Here is a 12,827-nt window from a genome sequence, read left to right as displayed (position 1 = left end):
GTGGTCCCCACCTACTTAAGTTAAACATTTTCTCCCTCTCTATGCTTGGCCGGCCTTCACCTTATTGTTTTCTATTTAATTGCCACATCACCACCTTTAAATGCCTCCTCTCACATAATTAATTCCATATTTCTTCAGTTTTAATTTTCAGATTTCAAAATATGAAAACTGAAATGGCTTCCCTCTCTCCTCAGGTAGTTCCCTCATCCCACTCTCACGGCTTTCCTGCATACCTAGGCAATTAATGTTATTTCCTAATACTAGAGTTGAGAATTAGGAAATATGAGCCCGTGGCTCTTTGCTGGAAATTCTTCTCAAAGCCTTCACTCCCTCTCAATCTAGTGAGCTCCTCTCCCACCTGTCTCCCTCCTCTTTATTTCTTTCCTTTTTTTTTATTTCCAATCATCTCCCCAAATCAATAATATATTTTGTATTACGATGGAGCTATTTTCAAGAGATGCTTGAACGAAAGAAATGAGAGGGCAGATACTCCCTCTAGAATATTAAGATATATTTATATATCATATTTTTTTTACTTGCTTAAATATAATTTTCAAGAAAATTTTCAAACTATGTGCCTCTAGAATTTTAGACTTTAGAATTATAAATATCTATAAAACAATATTTATGATTTTTTTTAACTAATGAATTTGTTCATGATGTATGGGCACAAACACATGAATAGTTGATTGGGTGCATGAAATAAAATATGCCTTGGGGTTAATTAATGCTTAGGTTTTCTTTGATATAGATTATCCATTAGATACGCAAGTATATATGTCGATCAAGTAATAAAGTGATTGAGAGAGTGTCGATCCCACGAAAAAGTGTTCTGCTATGTTGGAATCAAACTTTTTATTACATATGCAAGGTTTATTCTACTAAACAAAAATAAAGGGTTTTGAATTTCTCTCAATTTCAGAAAATGCAAAAGATGATAAATTATCAATATATAAAATACCTTTAAAATAACAAAGTTTTTCTAATGAGACTCTTAATTATTGATGTGGATCAAAGCATATGCGTTCCTAAATATCTGTGGAGCTTATAAGGGTGAGAGGTTTATGACCTTCCTACAATACTAATATCTCCATAGAACATAGAAGGTTTAACATCTTATGTTTAGGCATGCCAACATTTCATTCCAATACTCTTAATTATTCGATATTCCTCTATGGAGGTAGTATATTACACTAGATATCAACTACATATATGGTCATTGTATGCATTAAATTAAGAACGAGAGATATTTAAAATATTAATGATTCATTTAAGGCACAAGAGTCTATATTAGTAATTGCATTGTACTCGTATCATTAGCTCAAAACTCAAAAATTAGCAAGACATATAAAAACAAAAAACAAATGCATCCTCATTTCAATCATAGAAGAAAACATACAGTAGAAACAATAAGAAAAAAAAATCACAAAAATAATACAAATGAACTTCTCCACACCCCTTCCTCCTCCAATGGTAGGATTGCTTACACAAGATAGACTAAGATGTCTAATGAAAGTATCTTGCATTTCTTTAGCTTCTCTTAGACTTCATTTTAAGGGGCACTAAAGAACTATACTGAAAAATACATGACTCTACTGAAAGTGACAAAAAAACTATTTATAGTAAGTGCAACAATGACTTCAAGCATGTCGACACTTGAAATGGTGGCGCTGCAACATTTTAAGATGAATTAGTGCATCGATGCTATTGGGCTTGCTCTGTTGCGGCGCTGCACTAATTCAACGCATATATTGGCTGAATTGGTGTGTTTCTCAGCTGATTTGGTATGACTCCATCTTTCATCAACCTCTCTGCCTCGACGCTGCTAAAGTTGAGCACTATGACGCTTGAATGAGCAATATAATGTTGCGGCGTTTTAATGTTTAGTGCTCCGACGCTCAAATTCCTAAGACTCATGTGCTGCTGTGTCCAAGACACTGACCTTGACACGCTTGGGCATTAAATTAATTTTCATTTTTCTCGGGTCTCTAGTGCTGCAATTTCCTGATCTGGCCCCGATGCCTGTAGACGATTTGACGCCGATAGTTAGAGCGTTGCGTTGCTAGTTCAACACTTGTAAACTTTTTCTTCTTTTTTTGAGTATTTCTTGCATCGCATTTTTACTGAATTTAAAGATAAAAAACAGTATGAAGTTTACGCTTAACATTATCCTCATCAATTTTTTTCTCTATCAATTGTTAATTTTATTACACGTGTATTAATACAACTTAGCTAATAATAATTATATTATATCAGTAAATATTCTCAAAAAATTTATAATATAATATTATCTATAAATATATAATATTTTAACTATTCTTATCTAATAATTTAATTAAATTATTTAATAGTACAATTCTATTAAAGAATAGCATGAAACACTAGATTAAAAGAAACATGTAATAAATATAATCACATTTACACAAAATATATCAGGATTGTTTTTATTTCATAATAAATCCCGTAGAAAATAATTCGGGAGACCCTCATTATTATTTTTGAATAAAATTTGACTAATTATATTTTAATCATGATCTTAAGACTATCAAAATTATTTTAAGATAAATATAATAAATAAAAAATTTAATTACATATTCTCAAAATAATTTAAATTAAAGTTTCTTCTAACCAAAATATGATTAGATTTCTGACCCTTTTCCTTTTCCTACTCTATTTTAATCAAAGCAAATGGCGTCTCATAGGCCGCCCTGCACCAATTTATCTCTGTCAGAGGAGAAATCATGAATTTTCAGCAGAAGAGCAAAGAGCATTTAAAGAGATTCATCCACTAATATAGAAGATCAGATCTTCACCAGAACAATACATACAAAGCACTGAGCTTTAGCTAAATCAAGAAGAAAGGGGATAATTTTACAACAACCAGCTTAAAACAAAAGACATTCATCGAAGAAGAGACCTTCCACTCCCAGATTCACATCAATCCGCCCCCAAAGCTCTGATTCCCGTCATTATTACGGTTGGCCGGAGTTTGGTGTCCATGGCGGCGGCGGTGGTTATTGCCACCGCCGCCAGATCCAGAGGAAGGGCGACGGTGGCGCTTCAGCTGGGAGAGCTCGATCTGTGTCTTCATAAAGAAATGCATGCGCTGTTCCTCCAGTTCCCTCGAGAACTCCATCCGCTGACGCTCCATCTCCATTGATTGTTGCAGCTTCGAGCTCTCCACCCTCTGGTACACCTCCGCAAACCTCAGAATCGCCCGTGTGAGCTCCCGCATCTTCTCCGCGGGCAGCGCTTTCCGCCCTCCATTTGCCGCAGGGGGTAAGCTGTCGGAGGTAGACGAAGGCGAGGCCGCCGGAGTTGAAACCTTCCGTTTCGCAGACAAATTCGTCCTTTGCTTTTTGGGGATGGTGGCGGGAGAAGGCGACGGTTTCAGTGTTGGGCCGAGGAGAAGATCAAGGCGGTGGAAGAAGGGCCAAGACGAAGTCCCTATCTTCGATCTCTCCACCTTGTACTTCTTCTTCAAGGTATCGATGCGATTTTTGCACTGCGCGTCGGTTTTAGGGGTTTTGGAGTAATCGTCGCGGCTGCTCACGACATCGGCTACCTCTTGCCATTGCTTCTGCCGGAGGTTTCCGCGGCTGAGTTCGATGTATCGCTCGCCCCACGCATCGATGAGCACTGAGGTCGCGCCTTCGCTCCAGCAATCGTCGCGGCCGCCGCCGCCGCCAGCAGACCCCAGCGGGGGCTGGATGGGGAGGGCGAGGGTGAGGATTTGATGGGGAGAGGACGAGGCAACGGTGACTGGATTTGACGGCTGGGAGTTTGTCGGCGGGGTGGAGGATGGCCGTGCGATAGAGATGGGGAGCGGTAAAGGCAAGGGGGATGAAGAAGAAGGGGAAGGAGAGCGGGACGATACGTCGTACTCGTCGTCCATGGACGGCGCCGAACAGATCCTGCGGACGATCTTTTAGGGATTTGTGATCGGCGGCGGTATTATGGGGTGGATCGGGAAGAAAGGGGAGAAAAAATCGGCCGACGGCCTCTTGGGGATTGACGGGGCATCACCGAAGAAAAAGATATTTATTAATATATTTTAGCATGTTTTTTAGTTTTAGCTATTTTATATTTTATATTTTATTTTATAAATGGAAACTGTGGTGATGGAGTAGGGGAGTCACTATTTGACAAAACCTAAAAATTCAACTCGAATCCCACATGAAAAATTTGGATTTGGGATCTAATTTTTGACCCATTTCGAATTTCAGATAGGGTTCGGGTTGACTCGAAAACCTGATAATGACTTCAACTTAAACTCGACTTGGTTTTGACCCGATTTCAAACTAATTTACGGGATTTGGCCGAAGAAGCGCACGAAATGAAGAAAGGCAACTTCATAGCGAGCGAACTCCTATCGTTGCTTCCGATCAAAATGTTGTAACTTCTCATCCGATCGTAAGGGAATGTCGTCCGTGACGCCGAGTTGAAAAGCAAAGCAGCCGGCGACTCACGAACCCTGTTGGCACTTGGCGGGTCAGGTTCGAGTCAACCCAAACCCAATGCGGGTTGGGTTCGGGTCCAAAAACACCGACGGGTCAGGTCAAATAGTATTGGGTCAGTTCCGGGTTGGACCCAAACTAGACCTATGATCCAATTTTGACAGCTCTATGATTGAGGTTAACGACGTAGGAGGACGACTCGTAGAGGGAGAAATTATTTTGTACGGCATCCAAATGAGAAAATCATTTGGATATGTGAGTATAGATATTTTGTGCATATTTGTATATAGTATATATCAAATTAATGTAAATATTGTGTACATATAATATGTACACTCGCAATCTAGTTTATTCTTAACGTTCAGATGCCACATGGAATAATTTCTCAGAAAGAGGAGTTCAGAACTTATCTATTGGGAATTTATATTTTTTCAATATTCTTAAATCAATATGCCATCATTTTTACTTTTTTCTTTTTTTTTTTACTTTTAGGCCAATTAAATAAAATTCACACATATCATACAACTATTTAGTTGATGATCAAAACTCTCAACCAACAAACTAATGAGTGTTGTAATGTTGTGTGTTTTTATTTCATTTTAAGATGGAATATTTTCTAAGCAAAGAACCTCAAATCATATTGATTATACAAACTTATTATATATAAATATTAATTTTATATTTTTCAAAATACCAATATTTAGATAAATATATCTTTTTTTAGTGAGAGAAATAACTGAAACTCTATTTCATATCAAATTATTATTATGGTAACGATAATGCGCTGTGAATCTAACTGTAATTAATTTATTGACTAAATGTGGTACTGAATTGAATAATTAATTTAAATAGGTCTTTGTAAGTCTGTAAATAGTCCCAATTAGGGAGTGGAGATATAAGAAAAATAAATGAATATTTCCCATCTTATATTTTCTCTTTTTATTCTGTGAGTTTAGAGTAGTTCAAAATGATCTAAAGTAGGATCACGTTCCCATCATTGCTATTATTCTTAATAATTTCATTTTATTACCCCTGTTGATTTTTCATCAGATTTCACTCTATTCTCAACATAATCCCATCCAAGTAACTCCGCATTAGGAGTGTAAACAAGTAGAGCTGAGCTTAAGTCCCTCTTGATTTGAGCTTGATTAGCTAATAGAGTCCGAGCTTTATTTTACGAGTTCAAGTCGGCTGATCATACAACTTGTTTATTTAAAAAAAAAAAGATTATAATTCAAACAATTATTTTAATAAATTAATAATTATTATTATTATAAATTAGAAGAAAAATTAATAAACAATCACGTATCTAAAAAAGTAAGATATTATATTTAAATATTTTAAACATTTTTATATTAATATTTTTTAAACAAGCCGACTCGTGAGTGGACGAGTCAAATCAGTGCTAGCACAAATTTATAACGTTAGTTTATCGAATTCTACTCACAAGTCATTTATCGAGTCGAACTTGAGTTAGCTTCCACTTCTGCTAATCCTCCTCCCACAACCAGAGAATTTATTATGTGCGGACACCGAACTATGCAGAGGCGAATCAGAACACGCCACGTTACACAGTACATAACTGTACACTGCAAATGGGTGATGTGACGAGTTTTGATTCGCCTTCGAACAGCATCCGTCTGCGCACAAAATAATTTCACCCACAAACCTGCTATATTATTTCGCTCAACCAAGCTCCGCTCCCACATCCATAGTTATGTGATTTCATCGAGCCTTTTTTATACCGTTCCATTCTCGCAACCCAGATTCTTCGCGCCTTCCATCTCAAATTTTCGGCTTAAAAGATCGCTGACTCTATCTCCAATCAACATCACCCAAGGCATTGCTGCCACCTCTAATCACAGCTTCTTCTGGCATTCTTCAATATTACTATTGTCGATTAAGGCTTTGTTTGAGATAGTTTTCTTATTACTTCATAAAATAGCTTTGTAGTATAAAAATTTTTAAAAAAAAAAACTAAAAAACTGCTTTAAAAACAATAAGAAAATCATTGCTTCGTAAAATAGAGTTTTAGTATAAAAATTATATTTTTATACTAAAAAGCTGCTTTCTGAAGCATTAAGAAAGCCGTCACAAAGGAAGCCTAAGACCGCCATCTCCATCCCATCGCATTTAGATGAATCAAGGAACTGATTTCCTTGATCCAATCACAACATCTTTTGCCCTCTTCTATTTACAAATATCACCAATTCCATGCCACCTCCAGCTGTGTCTTGCGCACCATCTTGCAACTCTTCCAATACATTAAATCACTTAGGCTTCGTTTGGGACGGCTTTCTTACTGCTTCTTAAAATGATTTTATAGTACAAATTTTTTAATTTTTGTAATAAAAAGCTGCTTTAAGAAGCAGGAAGAAAATTGTCCCAAATAAAACCTTAGTCATCCAATATAACAACATAAATCTTTGCATCCACGCTCAGGAACTGTAGCCATCAACCAGGATCCAATGAACTCAACGTCGTAGCCACCACAATCCAGATTTTGTTAAGAGGTTAGTGGAAAGCTTAGAAAGGGAAAAAAATTATGAGTCTAATCCACTTCGAAAATTTACTATATAGCAAAAGATACACGAATTCTTTCATTTCTCACAATTGAAGAGGAGATGATTATTCAAGAACAAACTTCAATTTTTTTCTGAAGAAGTATTATAAAAATCTAGCTTCCATAAGCGGACAATTAAAACCAACAGTAGGTTTAGATCTTAGCAAGAGTTTGAAGAACATGATGGTTGATGGTGATGGTCATCGCTGGTGATCATAGGTAGCGATGAGCTTCGACGATAAGAGCTGGTGGTTATTGTCAACAGTGATAGCAAGAAAATGCTAGAAAACTCTTTAATTCTCACGGCTCTTGGACTTCTCTTTCTATAAAGAATGAAAATATATCTATAGGCTTTTTGACATGAGAACTTTGATTAATTTAGTCATAATCCACCATCGTACGGTTCATATGATTATCTGAATTGTAAATGTTTGCTTAACAATTGCCTTAATGATGTCAGAAGTAAGTGATTTTGGGCTCATTGGATTTTTTCTTGTCGAACCGTTCGATTCTACTATATGTATGTCAAATTTAATAATTATTTGATCATATAATTAATGTCTGAAGTTTTCAATTAGACGGCTCTAAAGAGTTAGTTGACTTTAACTGAATAGGTTTTGTATAAGATCTAAGTCATGGTTAGAGAGTCGGTGACTTTGGTGCTATCAAGTTTACACATGGGTGTAAAGTCGTGCAACACTTGAAATGAAAGGCGTGCATGGGCACATGCTATAACCAATGGGTATGAAATATGAATATTAGACCGGTGATGAAAACCCTAAACATCATTATAGAACTTAGACACATCAAAGTTTTGTTTGGGACGATTTTCTTACTGCTTTCTAAATCAACTTTTTAGTACATAAATTTTAAGTTCAAAAAAAATTCATGCAAAAAAACTATTTTAAAAAACAGTAAAAAAGCAATCCCAAATGAAACGTAAATCAATGAAAGACATCAAGAAGTTGGCTTAGAATGATGGGCTTATTTTGTAAGGCTATTGAAATCCAATGTATTGCATCTTACATAACCATGAGGTGTTAAGCGACATTAAGGTTTCGTTTGGGATGACTTTCTTACTGTTTTTAAAGTAACTTTCTAGTACAAAAATTTCTAAAATTAGAAATTTTTGTACTAGAAAGTTGCTTTAAAAAACAGTAAAAAAATTATCCCAAACGAAGTCCAAGTAATTTAAGGTTCTTATGAATAGAACTAGGACATCATCAAGTAACCTAAGTTGGTGTAGGGACCTGCCACCGAAGTTTAGGAAAATTTATCTATATGGAATACATAGTGGTAATTTTAATAATGTGCCACATCTTCTCTAGCCCATCTAGATGTTGAAGGCTTGTAGCTGAGAGAACGGCCACCAAGTTTAGAGCCCAGTGACAACCAAGACAGAAGGAGAGTTGACATATCATATAAGATATGAAAAGAATGTAATTATATGTTACTTCTATAATATCACATCGCCAAAAGGAGAAGGGAGGCATGACACTTTCAATCCAGGTAGACAAAAAGATGTTAGCTAAGCTGGCCCAGAGCCTTAGTTGGATAAATTATGCTCCTTCTGCTTTACTTGCAATGAATCTTTTTTTTCATATTTTTTTTGAATGTGAGTTTTTCTTCTCTGTGTTGCTCCGCCTTCTCCCTCAATGTCAAAACTTCCTCCTACGTCCTAATGTTTCTCAGACGTTTGAATACATTGGTGGCTTGCCGGGTGAAAAAAAACATAAAAAATGGAACAATGCTCATTTTGAATGCTATCATTTACCAAATTTGCTGGGAGCACAACAATAGGAAATTTGGTGGTTTGGCGGTCTGTGCAACAACTCTGGCAAAATTTATTGGGAAAGTTGTGAGATATAAACTATTAAGATGGGAAGATGTGGCATATGTGAAGGAGAAACTTTTTCCTGAGCTTGGCTGACGTTCTTTGCTCAGCTGTTGGTACAGAAAGTGGTCGTCTTCCTTATTATATCTCTGGGATGGCTGCTATCCGCTTGAGCTTGTTGTTTCAGATTTATGAACTGATTTATGTTGCCTTCTTGGGGACGGACAGGTCTGGCTGGTACTTTTTTTGGTTGGTTTTGGGTCTTGGACAATAATGATAACCTGTGTACTCCAGCCCCTTGAACAATCTTTGGGCAACCAGGAGTCCAAGCCGACTTTTCTGCCTTTTTCCTTGATCACGGTGTTTTGGTTATAGATTTTTTTGCTTTGAGGTTGTTCTTCTTCTTTAAGATGATTAAAAAAAAGTTTATTATTCTTCTTAATTTTTTCTTATAGATTTTTCTCACTCTCTCTTGCACATGTAATTCTTTTTTTATTATATTTAAAGGCAAATGCCAAATTTTAAAAAAAAAAAAAAAAAAAAAAAAAAAAACTGGCTAGAAGCCATCAACAAGGTGACAAGGAGTCGTTGGTCGAGAATCGAGATAGCGAGTTATCATAAAGATGATGTGCAGAACTGACCAGGGGCTATGTCTAGAAAGGAGTAAAAAAGAAGAACCTAACTAGCAAGGTGTTTAGTAGGATCCATATATTTTTTTATCATGAATATCATAGGCTCACCATCAAGATTAGATAGCTCTTTTTTCGAATTAGCAAGGGCATCTGCTTCAGCATTACAACAAATATGATAACATAATTATGATAGCATCAGATATATAACTCATTAGTGATAGAAAAGGAGATCAAGTTTGAGGACTCTGCAAACACTTATAACTAGATCAATGATCAATTGAGAATCATCAAACATTTTGGTTCTTTTGAACTAAGGATTAATTCAAAACTGATTATCAAAGCAGCATACTCTACGTCATTATTTATGTGTTGCTCTACTAAACAAAATCAAATTTATTTTTTGAATGGATTCAACTAGTGTTTGAATAGATTACAAGTATTTGATTTGTCCTTGAAATTGAGGACTATTATATTACAATAATCAACCTTCAGGATGACACCTAGTGAGATGAATGGAGATCGGACGAATGGTGATGTTCGGAGGTCAGGCGGAAATCCTGCTTTAGTTGGCAATCGGGTGAAAATCCGACGTTCGGCAAAAATCTGACATCAGTCGACAGTTGAGCGGAAGTCTGGCATCAGTCGGCTGTCGGGTGGAAGCCTAGCATCAATCGGTTTTCAGGTGGAAGACCGGCATCGGTCGATTGCCGGGTGGAAGTCCGACATTGATCGGTTGTCGAGTGGAAGTCCGGTGGTGGTCGAGGAGGAGTCTGGTGGCAAAAGAACTCTTCTCCTTCTTTTCTTTGCTTGGTCCCCATTCTATGAGGAATGAGGGGTCTATTTATATATTTCTGATAGTGGCATGGTAAATACATAAGAGAAAGATCAAGGATAAATTGAGATTAGTTTGAATGGACGGCCAATGTTTATTCCCTTGATCATGGACCATTTATTGGTCATTTGAATGTCTTAATGATATCAAAATTTAATGATATTGGGCTCGCTGGATTCTTCTCATCGAGCCGCTCAATTTTACTATAAGTATGTCACCTTTGAAAATCGATTGGTCATCCAATTTATGGTTTGAACTATCAAAATGAACTTCGGGTCTTCGATTTGGGCTCAGTTTGAGTCGGATTTGGTGTCGATGGGCTCGTACTTTCGAGATGTTTAGTTCGACTGTAAGTTTGTTGAAATTAGAGTTCATATCGTCCCAGATTTAATTTCAAAAATTTCCAATTTGATTTTGCCTCAAGATTCGTGCCCGAGCATGATAATTTTTTGATGATATATCAACAATGAAGAAAAAAAAATTCATGTAGCCGACCTCATATAATTGGATAACGGCTTTATATTATTGTCATTTTTTGTTTTAGAGTGTGTTATCAAGATTAATCAACTTTGTTGATAGATATTAACTGTCCTTAGAGTTATTTTAATAATATATAAACATCTCAGTCAAATTATTTCATTTTTAGCATTAGCCTTTTGACTATGATGCGATTACAATCGATTTGCTATTCGATTCATAGGGGAATTTAAGAGTTACAACTATTATTCATATATTTTACTTGTTTATTTGCTTTGAACTTAATAAATATTCTCAATTACCTTTCCATTACATTAGCAGTAGCTCATTGGTTCAATACTACAACTATTAAATATATTTTCAAAAACATGACATCACAACCGGATATGTTGATGATGCATTGATGCTAAAGGAAACAAAAAGGATGGAACTAGTTAATCTTTATTATTGATGTGGGTATTGTTTATGAATAGTAAAGTTCTCTAATTAGCGGATCGAGTTGTGACTTTTTCGATGATGGAAACATTCCGTCCTGCATGATTTGCATTTGATGCCCTCAACTACCGAAAAACAAAAACAAAATAAGTTTTCTAATTAAGATAGTAACTGAAAGGCAAGTTCTCCAATCCCAACCATCCAAAGTGAGCTTGATAGTTGGGATTGAAGAACTTTATTATCCAATTAATATGACATTTGAAGAGAATCTAAATCCTCAAAATAACGTTCACTAACTAATGAGTTAAATTGGGTCTATTTCTTTCCTTTTTAAAAAAAAAATTGGGTCTATTTCTCTTTTCATTTGAAGCTAAATTTAGGATATTTTTGGGACACCTTTTTCTTTGCTTTGCTTTTCAGACAGTAATTAGAATTTCATTTGGCTACTCATTACTTTTAAGAAATTTCTGCAATGAAAAGTTGTTTTTTGCAATCAAAGTAGCTAAATTATTTTCCTCATAGCAAATTAGCAATCAACTTTATAAAACACTGTAGCCATTCCGAACATGTCATTAGTTTATTATGCATCCAATGCACAACTACTTAAATATCAATGGGTAAATATCACTTTGATCTTTGAGGCTTGCATATGATATTTTTTGTTTCATCAATGTAAAATTATTAGCATAATTGATAATTCATCATGATAAAAATGCTTCTATATTTTCTTCTATTTTCTCTTATGATTATGTTGCAAAAATTGTATTTTTTTTACATGTTTCTTCAATGATGAAAATCATCTTTAATGTGAGTTTGTTGTAAATAGAGAACATATCACCAAAATAGTAGAATATAACTGCTAATTGAAGCCAGTAACAGTCTTTTTTAGTTCTCTTAGGGTTCATTTGGTACACCTTTATTATTGCTTTCTAAAGTAATTTTTTAATACTAAAATTTCAAATTCAACAAAATTTTTTACACTATAAAATTACTTTAGAAAGTAATAAAAAAATTATCTCAAACAAAATCTTCGTTACTATCAAAAACACTAACCTCTTTTGATAAGGGGGTCCGCTAACACAATAATCAAAACCACATCAAATGCCACCATTTTAAGACTACCTTATTGATGATGATGGATTTTCCATCTAAGTTTGAATGACTTGTTGACCCCCCTAATCAATGAATTTTTATTTGGTCTGGTGTCCTGACGTAGCTCTACATTCGGATACCAGTAAAATGGTGCCACGTGCCCTTACTCTTTACCGTGCGGCCCGATGACCAACCCGGACCCGGGATTGTTATGCATTGGTTGATCTGTGCAAACGGGGGTGTTGCTAGATATTGCTCGGTATTGCTAGGTATTGGTCTTGATAGAGCAGTATTTCTCGTTATTGTCAAGCAATACCTAGTAATACTGAGCAATACCTAGTAATACGCGAATATAGCAATACCAGGTTCTAGTCCGGGTTGGATCGTCGGGCCGCGCGGTAAAGAGTAAGAGCACGTGGCGATATGTTATTGGCCTCCAGATGTAGAGCTACGTCCAGTATCTGGATTTGCAAGAATGAATCCCTTTGACTTCGATATCTCTGAA

At 35.8% G+C, this 12,827-nt stretch overlaps 1 protein-coding gene across 1 annotated transcript; it reads right to left on the bottom strand.

Annotated features, from left to right (window-relative positions):
* Window positions 1–2,765: 2,765 nt before the first annotated feature.
* Window positions 2,766–4,035, bottom strand: LOC110110492 (trihelix transcription factor ASIL2). The gene has a single exon (XM_020841996.2). It carries the CDS (start codon window positions 3,893–3,895, stop codon window positions 2,933–2,935), a length of 963 nt encoding a protein of 320 aa, XP_020697655.1. The 5' UTR covers window positions 3,896–4,035; the 3' UTR covers window positions 2,766–2,932.
* Window positions 4,036–12,827: the final 8,792 nt, after the last annotated feature.

Source organism: Dendrobium catenatum, unplaced genomic scaffold (genome assembly GCF_001605985.2).
Source record: "Dendrobium catenatum unplaced genomic scaffold, ASM160598v2 fragScaff_scaffold_898, whole genome shotgun sequence".
NCBI lineage: Eukaryota > Viridiplantae > Streptophyta > Magnoliopsida > Asparagales > Orchidaceae > Dendrobium > Dendrobium catenatum.
This window is presented reverse-complemented; position numbering and strand designations above follow the sequence as displayed.